This window comes from Melanostigma gelatinosum (genome assembly GCF_949748355.1).
Source record: "Melanostigma gelatinosum genome assembly, chromosome: 3".
NCBI lineage: Eukaryota > Metazoa > Chordata > Actinopteri > Perciformes > Zoarcidae > Melanostigma > Melanostigma gelatinosum.
The window spans coordinates 22,415,163-22,427,018 of NC_136636.1; the positions used below are offsets into that span (position 1 = coordinate 22,415,163).

Below are 11,856 nucleotides of genomic sequence, written 5' to 3' on the forward strand. Positions count from 1 at the left end.
ACATTCTTTGTTTCATGTTTAGTATCTTGACCCCTGACTTCTGCTTCAAAAAATACTATTTATATTGTTACTGAAGTTTAACATGTTGAAAGGGTTATGCTGCATATTAACTGTTCACAGCTGGCGTGCCACGACACGATTTTAACAGGATGTATCAGCAACTAAGCTGCACACGGGGGGGGTTGGTGGACACAATATCATGAACATGTGCAGAGCCATAATTATGTCCGATACAACATGTCCAATGTGTTTTTATATTGTGTTAACCTCATTTGTACATGCAAAGGACGCAATTTCCCTAATTAGGCCAAATCTACTTATATTACTAGAATATTATATATAACACACATACATACATATATATATACTGTATATATACATATGTGTGTGTGCGTGTCTTTAAAATGACATGGTATATATCACAAATAATCTGTACATAATTGTTGGAAGAACAATTTGTGGTGCTTTTATTTGAAAAGTTGATTTGTCAGTAAACAGTTTCTGGACGGGAAAAGCTGCATTTGCTTTATTAAAGGGCATCTGAGATGTTGTCAGAGGAAGGTAAGATGCACTTCAAATGTCAGTATCTGTTGGGAGAAACTTCAGAGGGAATACAAGTAAATAAGATGAGAGGAAATTGTATTGATCCCTGGTGGGAAATTGGATTGTTGCAGCAGTAAAAGCAATGGGACTTCAACAGAAAAAAGGAGCGTGAAAGAAGCAATAAAATGAAAATAATACGAGCAATGAAGCCACCATGAGAACAGAATAAACAATTATGGCTTTGTGTCAGAACAGATTATGCTGACAATTTGTAGTGTGTGTAAATTGGACTGTGGAGACTGAAGGGGTGATGACTCAAATATTTCTGAAATATGAAATGCTTCTAATGCATTACCGGTTTGCAGCAACAGCTTTGCTTGTTATCCAAATCAGCTGAACTCATATTTTTTTGATGTGGAGTGTTAGTGCTGATCGGCAGTTTTCCTCCTTAAATCTCTGATGATAATCCCAGAGAAAACATTTGACTGACACGGAGGAGTCCTCATCCACGTCTATTCATGTTGCCATTACTGAAGGCAGTGAGTAAAGACCAAGTTCATCAACAAACTTGTGACAGAACTTGCTTTAGTCATGAGCGCTCAAGAACAAGTCCTTCGCAAAACTTCTCTTTTGCTCCTGGTCCTGGGTTAGTTGTTTTTGCCGGTGGTTATTTGTCTGATAGCCAAGATTTCCAATGCAACAAATAACTTTTTAATATTTGTGCTTGTGAGTGTGTGAAAGGGATATCGGAGAGACCACATTTCTTGGCAGCAGCTCCAGAGGTTCCCTCTATATCTCTGCAGTTATTTATACCACTAACTTAACAGTAATTTAAATGCATATCACAAAAACATAATAAAAAACAATATTATTCTTTAAATTAAGCATTATTTGGAAAACAAAGTGTGTTGCAGATGTTCAACTGAGTCAAGTGTGAGTATATTGTAGTTGCACACTTGAGGTATCTGATGAGATTAACTTCAAAAATAGCAGGATTTGCTTCGTAAAATCATCATCTTGTCAACCTTGAAGAGGTAGATATTTTCGAAATCCTTCATCCATTAGTAAATATTCTTCTCATAGTCGGAAAACATTCAAATTTCAAAGAGACAAGAAAATGACTTCAAAGAGACACAAGGAACCACTGCAAAACTAACAAAACACACGCAAGATCAAGCATGTCAGCAAAAACGATTGGACACAAATTTAAAAACCTGGCTACAGAGCTATTAAAAGCATTCAAGTGTGGCTGTTTCATCTAACTAACAATTATATTGCTGATTGATAAATCAACTGGTTGTTTTCTCAATAAATCCATGTATTGTTACATCTATGAAATGTCAGAAAATATGCTGAATTGCAAGGTGCTCACATTGTTGTTTTACCCGACCAACGTCAAAATCCACAGATATAGGAAAAAGTAAAACTTTCAATTATCACATTACAGAGGCAAGGGTTGGCTTGAAAATGAGTTAAAGGACTATTGACTCAGTAGTCACTTGCCTTGTTTATATTGTTATGGCTTTTATTGTTTCTGTTTTTACCATGTAAAGTGCCGTTGAGTACCTTTTTAAAGCGCTATACAAATAAAATCTATTACTATTATGATTATTATCAAATGGTGGATTGCCTAACAGATTAACCAACAGTATGTTTCAGTTCAGTTACAACGTGAGATAAACAGATCATTTTATTGCATGTTGTTGGATCAGTATTGGAGAACATATGCGGGCGCTGTCCATTACCTGCGGTGCTGAAAATGATTACTCAAACCAGTATTAATCAATAATTTTTAAATTTTAACGGTACACTACATTCATAGCGTTACATTATACTTCCTCGATTAAGGCTGTCGGCTACAATATTACTTAATTATATCTGCTTCAAACAAGTGGCCATGAGAAGCTAGTTGAAGCCAAAAGTACCAGTTTCCTTCACCGGCTCACTCCAGTCAGAGCGTGGTGTTGCGTTCTCCCCTCCTCTCCGTTGTTGCGATTCTTCAACGCCCGATGGGTAGTTTTCTTACGCTCCCCGAGCTATTGCAATTCCTATTACGTCGTGGGCGTAGCGGCTCCTTGTAATGGCGACCGTGCCGTAGATGTGCCCAGGTTTGTGAAAATGAAGCGAAGAAGAAGTTATTTCTTTTAAGTAAAACGCCGAGGTTCCCCGGAGGAGGACTTTGCGTCTACAACCATCATCTTTATAAGTGGTAAACTTAGCTGTACTTTTGAACTTTTGTGCTCTTTGAGATGATGAAGCTCAAGTCAAACCAAACCCGGACGTACGACGAGGATGGCTACAAGAAGCGGGCCGCCTGCCTGTGTTTCAGGAGCGAGACTGAGGAGGAGGTGAGACCGGTGATGTCGCTGTCTAGCGGGCCAAGCTAGCATTAGCATTGTGGCTACTCTGTGTGTGACTCGGTAACGTTGTATTTGTCAATACAGCTGTGGTTCTATGCCAGCTAGAAACGATGACTCACTCGTTTCTTAACCTCTTGTATTGTCTTCTGTCGTTGTGTATTAAACATTCGTTTTGAGTTTGCACTCACCAAAAAGGTTATGTAAGCCTAGCTGTGCATATACCAACCTCGGGTTTTTATACACAGCGTTACTTGGAGTCAACCTGTTAGCAGCACGCTAATGCTAACGCTAGCCTGCTAACTAGCCGTGTTGCTGCTGTGGGCAGCCGGCTCTTAGCCAGGGACCACAGCCCGGGCTGTGATGAGCGGTGACTTTATGTATCTGTATGTATCTGCTCCCGTTACAGATGATTAAAATAGCTAAGTAACTGTTAGTGTTAACTGGGTTAGCGTTAATGCAACTGGTTTGATAGCCAAACATGGGACTGATGTAACTGTTAGCTGTGCTAGCTTTAACCAACAGACAACACTGGTCGCGAAGCCCGGTTGTCTTGCATCACTGCTTATTTTACGTTGTTGACTTTAGGACGTAAAACCCATAATAATAAGATTTTGGAACAGCCACCCTGCTTCATGACAAACCAGAAACCTGTTTCGTTGTGTCCAAATGTCACCACGTAGTTACCAAAATTGTTTATATGCCACTCGCTACCATCGTGCGCTCTCCCACGAAAAATCAATGAAACTAGTACTTTACAGGATTCATTTAGATCAGAGGCGATTTTTGGGAAGCTGATGTCAACAACACGCTCAAAGATGTCTTTGTAGTTGAAACATTATTACTAGGGAGGCAGACTGATCAGAGACTTAATTCCTCATTCCGGTAAAAGTAGAGGCCAGATCGTGAACATGGGCTGATTACAGGAAACACATCTGACCTGCACATAGCTGGAAACCTTTACCCGAGACAGTGAGCCAGAACATGTTGACGCACCATGAACTCACCATACTACTGCAGATACAAAACAGCAAAGTTAGTGATTCATACATTAGCTATTGGGGGGAAAAACAACAACATCCAGCTGGATAACTTGGCCCCAGTTCATTTCACTTGATAGTTTTCAGTGTCATTATTGACTGGTAGTTATTGTGTCAGATGTTGGTGTTTGGCTCTTCTTGTGAGTGCTATGAACACAGATCACTGAATCATCTTGCTCGAGCAGCAACACTTGTTTAAATGTGAACACAAACCATTTAACACGATTAACAAACAGCATGGAGTTAGGCTGTAATGCCTAACCAGGTTTGTATGGGACGCTTCACAGGTGCTGTTGGTGAGCAGTAGTCGACATCCTGATAAGTGGATAGTTCCTGGAGGGGGAATGGAGCCCGAGGAGGAGCCCAACATTGCTGCAGCTCGAGAAGTGTGTGAAGAGGTTGGTTCTTTAACTGTTTTTCATAGTTATAATATCTGAATTCAGCCTATATTGTGGGCCCCTTCTCGTTTTCTAATGCAGTCCCTATGTTGACTGGGCACTTTACTTGACCCATGTGTCTGAAACATGAATGTAAAAATATTCCTCTCTGAACTTGGTTCATAGCCAGGAATATTGTTCTGAGAGTAGATTTCCATTTGCAGCGTGGCAAATTAGTTTTGAGTTGAAGCTCATAAGATGTATTGTGTTTCATCTACTTAATCATGTCTGCATTTAACACCGGGCCTAATACCTCGCTGTCGAAACCCATTTTGTTCGTGCAGTCATCCTGTTTGCACGGACAGAGAGACAGAGCCTAGCAACATGTAAGCTGCATCATAGCATCATGTTACAAAGCAGTGTTTGGGTGTCAAAGGAGGTCACACTGAGATTGAACACTGGCTGCCCAGCAGTTGCACTGCACCACTATCCAAACCCACAAATACAGCAAGCCAAGGGAAACAATCCGCTTTCATACTTAGTTATTATTTTATCTATTTTCTACCACATGTACCTTGTTACAAAAGGCAAAGTATGTGTGTGTGTGTGTGTGTGTGTGTATTTATGAGGATAGGTCACAATTAGTAAACAGTCCTACAGATCATTGAAATCAATAATACTGCCTGTGCCTCTAACGTCCGGCCCTTGAATTATTATTGTCCTTTTGGTACCTCGTGTTCATCGCTTGGGCATTTTGACCAGAATGGCGACAGGGTGCTGAAGACACTGAATCTCACCCGGCTGGGGGCTCTTGGCGTGTCACTGACCATACAAAGCCTATTCTCTGTGTGTGATCATCACACTGATTGATGCTGATACCACTCCTTATCCTGGCTCCTCGCTGTTTGCTAGTTTTTGACGGTTGCAGGACGCTGCGGCTTGCCAATACATTTCCTACAGGGGTCAAAAGCATTGTGGCATCACTACTGATGTTTGTCAAAAACAAGTGGTAAAAGGCCGCATTCCGACCCTTTTGAGGTGACTTTCATGCATCGCCATGTCTTGTGGCTTTTTATTGGTCTGTGGTGTAACAGGACATATCCTAATCCTGGCCGGGCTTATTCTGATGACCATATGAGTGATTGCTTTTGCTTATTGGTTTGAACTCTCGCCAGTCCGCAGCAGGTTAAACGATGACAGAGAGTTCGTTTGGTCTGTCTGACACATTCACAGCCTGGGCTTGTGCTCGATAGTCGTACACCAGGAAGACACAGGACTCAATGCTTTGCATCTGCTGTCCCAAGACGATGGCCAGTAGTCTTCAGTTATGTGAATGCTTGGGTTGGGAGACATTTTCCATCTCGAAACGTACAGGTTGACTTTTGGCCTATTGCTTAATCCCTGGCATGACTTCAGGGTTTCCAGTGGTGGGCCTGTTCTTTCACATATGATCTTGCAAGAGTCCAACTCTTGAGTCCACGGTGTCGTGAGTGCAGTCAACATGTATTTATAGACTGAAACTGGAACCTGAAGAAGAAGAAGCGGCAAAGATGTCAGCAAGTGGCTTTGGCTCTGTATCTAAACCTGACCTGCTGACCACCTCTGGGAGTTGAGATCTAGCTTGGAGATTATTGTTTTTTCCCATTATGTTTTAAAGGTAACATGCAAGTCATCCACTGTCTGGGATAGGTTGTGACATTTGCATGGCTTGGGTGTGAAGGGTCACAGGAAGAGAAACGGTGAATCTGTTTGCTTGTGACCTTTACACTTGATCTTTATGGCACTCCAAACATCTTGTAGAGGAGCCATCAGTATGTGACAGTAAGTGATAGCGGAACAGAGGTGTTTTTTGCAGCTGTAGAAATAAGAGCCGCAACAATTGCAAGTTTTTCTTGCAGCGGGGGAACAATGCCAAACCTCCTCAGATGTGTCAATTAACGGATTGTCTCTGTTTTTACAATTGTAGTCAAACATCTTGTGGGTTTTCACTGCTTGTTGGACAAACCGATACGTGCGGCTTGGGATCCAGGAGATAGTGATGAGCATTTATCACCGTTTAACGTTTTTGTAGACCAAAGGATTTATCTGTTAAAGAAGCTGTATTTAACATTGATTTAGCAGAAAATAACTATTTGCAAAGATATAGTGGAGTGATGTCGACCTGAGCAGACAGTGAAAGTAGTTGTGTGTGTTGTTAGACGATTATTTTCATTATTGATGAAGTCAATAAAGAAAATAATCGTTCGTTGTCACGCTTGTATAGTTTATCTAATGGTTTTTAAAAAGCCTGATTTCCAACTGAGTTGTTGTGACTTCAGATGTCTGATTCCAGAACGTAGCCCGTCGGACTCGTTTCTATGACTTCCTGTTGGCTACATTACACCTCATTGCACTGAAGTGTGAAATGAATGGATGGAGGAGGAATCGGTACATATAAGACATGGCTTCCAATGAAGTCACTGATGTTTGAATGTTTGACTCGTGTGTTACTTGGAGGATTCCCGCAACAACCCGGGAATTAGAAGGGGATAAAAACAGTCTTATGATGTCATGTAATCCACTGCAGCACAAACAATTTAGAAATGACACAACAAGGTTACAGCACGCAACGTTGACTGCTGGGCTGTTAGCTTACATTGTTACAGCCCTGAGTTGTCCAACTGTAACTATGCTGCGATATGTATTTACTCCATTTGAATAACTCTCCTCTCTTCTACAGGCTGGGGTGAAGGGCACTTTAGGTCGCTTAGTTGGAATTTTTGAGGTGAGCTTTGTTTGCCGTCGACCTTTTTTTCTGTGTGTTTTTCAACCGTGACCATGACGCATGTGATTTGTGAATGAAAATATTCACAGAACCAGGAGAGGAAACACAGAACCTACGTCTATGTCCTTATCGTAACGGAGTCGCTGGAGGACTGGGAGGACTCGGTCAACATTGGTAAAGCCTCGCATTTGTTTACTTGTAAAAGCAAAACTAGGGATCATACGGGGCAGTCACATGCTGTCTGTAGCTCTGTTGTTCTTTCCCAGGCTTTACTGATATTACAGTTCAGGGATTTTACTGTACGTTTGTTGGGGGGGGGGGGGATTATAACAGCAGCTTTGTTCCTGCCCTCCTGATTTTCATTTGAACGCTGTGCACAGTACTGATAATTACTCATTGTTTGTTGTGTCTCACATGTCCTAACTTGTTCCAACAATGGCGTCTTGTTCTGTCCCAACAGGGAGGCAAAGGGAATGGTTCAAAATAGACGATGCCATAAGAGTGTTGCAGTGTCACAAGCCCGTGCAGGCCACCTACTTCGAGGCTCTCCGGGAGAGTTGCCTGACCAGCAACGGAACGCCTCTAGTGGCCACGATAAGCGAGGACCTGTCCCCGACCTACAGCATCAATCAGAGCTCCGTGTCGGGTATCAGATAACTAAAATCCTAACTCTGACACCTCCGGGGAGCTTTCTTCACCACTTGCGCTCTTACTCGTGTCATTTCTTTCTCTCTCTCTCCTCTTTGTTCTTTTTCTCTTCTCTTCTGTCTCAATAACATGGTTTGCCTTGCCAACTGCTTTGTGCCAGAACTGTGGCACAGACTTGATGACAAGTGTTGGGTGAATAGTCTGAAACACTTTGTAAATGTAATTTTTGACCCTTTTGTTTTCTTTTTACTGACAACTGCATGAAATGTCCCCCCCCTCACTCTCCCCCCTTAACGCCCTCTTAGCGTGGTGTTTATTGAATGCAAGAACTACTTTTTACTGTTGTAATGTAAAAGTGTATACTTAGTGCTTAAGCGGAAAGGCTTTCTGATATATTTTTTTTGTGGTGAATGAATGTGCCCATTAGTGTACCCCCCCCCCCCCCCATTTAAATAAGGATAGCAAATGTTGTCTGTATCGGAATGAACAGCATTGTGGGAAGTGACTTTTCTTGCATGAGCACCGTCATGTTGTGTCTCACTCGCTCGGGTGACCTAACTGTGCAAACAGACTTGTTTGTGGTGAGGTCTCTTTGGATTCTCCATTTTTTTCCTTATCGTTGTTGTTGACCTCTCTCTGATCAGAAGGATACGCCCCCCCTCGCTAGTTTTTTTTTTTCAAGTGTCAAGTGTCTTTCTCTCTTATTTGGGGAAGCTTGCCAAGCACTACAGGTTTCACTCTCTAGCAGAGCGTAACAAACACGGTAACGAGAGTGAAGGAATGTCAACATACAATGTCAAATGAACCACCTTTTCTTTCTTTTTTTTTCTCAGTGTCTTTACCTCCTTTTTAAATCCCTTTCCTTTGTTTAACTGCTCTCCTTTGACTGACTACAAGGTCTTCCTCCACATGCTGAGAGGACAGTAGATTTCAAATTCATGGACTTTTGAATTTCATTGCAGCACATATCACTTAAGTTATTAAACTCCCATTTCCATGTTTTACTCCTCACATTCAGTTTGGGTTATAAAAAAAAAAAGCAATTGTTTACACTGCTCGGAACGGCACAGGTGACTTTAGTGGGCACTCGTGATCATTTATTTTTTATTTTTTTAATCTGCATCCCCGAAAACACTCAAACACCTGCTTGACATCGAAAGTAATCAAATCTATAATGCTGGTGCAGAACAAACAAGCCTTGTACAGTTTGAGACCTTGTTTTTAACATGTAAAATGCTTTTGGATACTAGTTTTGTTTGTTTTTATGTTGTTTTTTCTCTCTAACGTCTGGCAAAAGTATCTTTTGCCGAGCTGCGTCACGGGGCCTCAGGCAGCTGGCTCAATACTGTGAAACTGGAGGCGCTGTAGATAGCATGTTAGAGGTTTTTATTGTAAATTGTTTATTTCTGTATAGATCAAAGGGGAGAGTACAAATGACAAAAAGCATCTCTTACTCATCTGTGAGTCCGACATGTCATTTCAACTGAGGCTGGAAGAACGGGCTGAAGGCGTGGCGTTGGAGCTGTTGGGATAGAATACATCGGTGTGAGGCCAAAGGACGAGGAATGTGGTTGTTGGTGAGAGGGAGGAGCCTATTTATAATCGAATATTCTCGAAGTTCTGATTTTCTTTTCGACAAAAAAACAACCTTGTAACAGTTAAGGATTACTGTTCTTTGACTCAGCGAGTTTCCAAACCACGAATTAGTAGAAGTAAAGCAGCTGTTTCACTGTTCAGTCCGAGTGTTTCCCACAGAGGGTTTCTTTCATTGTTCTTTCACATGATGCTGTGCTTTTCTGTCCATATTTAAATCTGCTGCAGCAATCATGAGTCAGTCATTTCAGTCTACATGGCAGAAACTGTTGCTTATTTACACATCCGCCATTTAAAGAGCAACGCTGGCTTTCATTTTGTTGCGTTTGTGTCCATCTGATAAACGTTCGTCCAATATTCAATCCTCTTTTATCTCGGTTTTGGTCCACCAATTCCTGATGTAAATAGCAGGCTTCCTAACAACTGTGTTTAGCAGTTGGTGAATTAAAACATCAAAGTGTTGGGCCATAAAATCAAAACAATGCGCTGAAAGATTCTATTAGCCCCGTCGAGGCTGGGACTGTCGGTTGATAATACTCTGCAGGTTCATGACTTCAAGTAACAAACAGAAGTCATGTGATCCACTGTTTGTATAGAAACATTGACGATAGCAGCTTTAAAGATAGAGTATGATTTATGGACAGTAAACGTTCTCATAAACTCTCACAAACAACGGCTCTCTTAGGTTTTGATACTGCTAAGACTCATGGGAGCTGTATTTTTTTTTTTTTTTTTAATGCCAACAAAATAAGTAAAATTGTTCTTGGTTAAAATTATGGGATGCACATTTATTAAGTATTGGCAGAAAACTATCGGATCATTATTCAGTCGTCCAGAAGCCTTCATGGGAAACGACACTGAGAAGTGAAATCTGGGGGGTCAATCCCCAGAGACGGGGCAGACAGTGTCTCTGCGGTGGTGGTTGTCTTATTCATGGTCCTTTCTCCCAGCAAATCAGGCTTCAGACGGACTCCTGTATTATCCCTCCATGACCGAAAGTGTATGTGGAAGGAGTCTAAAGTCTCCTTTACAACAGGTTGAGACTTTGATTTTATTGCTGTGTAGCAGGAAAGGCGCGGTGGCCGAAGTCTGGCTTTACGACGCACCACCCGGCACTTCAAAAGAGACCCTTTTTCCAAGTCTTCATTGAAATGTGCAATCGGACGCCAAGGGCTTGAATCTGTATATGGCTTAAAAAAAGACAAATGTAAAAGTGAGTAATTGGCGATGATTTCATTCCCTCTCGGCGGTTGGCCGCACGTGACAGGTACTGTCAAAATGAATGTGAGGAGGATGTCCACAAGTAACAGCCAGGGACTTCATTATTAATGACCACTTGTTCTTGATCCATATGATTTCTTTTGTCCGTTCTTTAATCAGTTGTGTCTTGTATATAGCTAACACAGCACCCTTACAGCCAGAGGACGCACATTGGACAATAAGGATTAGTGTCCTTTTTTTGTTGTTTTTTTCTAACTCACAATACAAGCACTTCCTGTCATATATACAGTGATCTGGGCTGGAGTTCAGGAGTGGATTTATGAAGTACATGTGTCCATATAAGCACATTGGAGTCCCTGCAGATTTCTAGAACATTTGGCTCTTTTGTATGATATTGAAACACACAGAGGATGAATTATTCAGAGAACAATTACAGCTTCAGATAGTCACTTCCTTTTTCATTTACCAAAGGTGATGGTATACATATGTACTGCCCCATCTTGTGGCCAAAAAAACCCCATATATACTGTATATTAAAAGCACATCACTTTGCTGCTGAGAATTGTAATATTCCGTTTCCTTTAGCGTGATGGTCAGATGGCCATTTTAACAACTGAATAAACGGTTAAAAGTTCTCCCCAGATACTAGTAATTGAATAAACTAAACGCGTGCACCTGACCTCAGCCTTGAAGTTGCAGACTCGTAATTTTGTTCTCCAAGGTATATGTGTCACTGGATTTTTCTCTCTTTTCCCTTTTGTCATTTGGGACTGTGGAATAAAACCAGTGCGAGAAGACTGAAGATTGTAATATAAATGTGCCAACAAATAAACACCAGTATTTCACATTCAGGACGGCCTCATTGATTTTGTGATCCTTTTTTTTGCATTTAGTAAACTGTCGCTGTGGCTAGAGTCCAAATCAACACCATGATGGAAAAGTGGACACAAAGTAAAAACTAAATTAGGTTCACGCTCAGTGTGCACCCTATATTGATTTTTGTTTTCTTGCAGGCTGTCGATGTACTGTACACTGCTCTTCCACAATACAACCAACAAAGCAAAAGGAAGAGCTGCTCACAGCTGGAGAAACTGAACATGCATGTGGATGGTGGTGAAACAATGACAGAAAACAAACATTTCATTGTTTGGAAAAAGTTTCTCTGTGAAGTCTAATTGGCAGTTTAATGCTTAAGTTGTGGTTTGATATTTGGCACATTTAATTTCATGTTATAAAAGTTTGTTTCTTTTTTACACTAAATGCAAAAACAATACTTTTAGCATTCGTATACAGTACTTAGTGTATTGCATTGT

General features: G+C 41.2%; 1 protein-coding gene across 1 annotated transcript; it reads left to right on the forward strand.

The window, feature by feature from the left end:
- The first annotated feature begins 2,640 nt into the window (after positions 1-2,640).
- On the forward strand, positions 2,641-11,383 carry nudt3b (nudix (nucleoside diphosphate linked moiety X)-type motif 3b). Its single transcript, XM_079265931.1, has 5 exons — positions 2,641-2,891; positions 4,228-4,338; positions 7,037-7,081; positions 7,171-7,255; positions 7,542-11,383. The coding sequence occupies exons 1-5, from the start codon at positions 2,793-2,795 to the stop codon at positions 7,736-7,738; spliced, it is 537 nt and encodes a 178-aa protein (XP_079122057.1). The 5' UTR covers positions 2,641-2,792; the 3' UTR covers positions 7,739-11,383.
- Positions 11,384-11,856: the final 473 nt, after the last annotated feature.

What these genes read in the sequence shown, in the direction of transcription:
- nudt3b (XM_079265931.1), top strand. Translation starts at nt 2,793, where the DNA reads ATGATGAAGCTCAAGTCAAACCAAACCCGGACGTACGACGAGGATGGC. An exon ending in CTCGAGAAGTGTGTGAAGAG is followed by an intron (nt 4,339 to 7,036) that starts GTTGGTTCTTTA and finishes TCTCTTCTACAG; the next exon opens with GCTGGGGTGAAGGGCACTTT. An exon ending in GCTTAGTTGGAATTTTTGAG is followed by an intron (nt 7,082 to 7,170) that starts GTGAGCTTTGTT and finishes AAATATTCACAG; the next exon opens with AACCAGGAGAGGAAACACAG.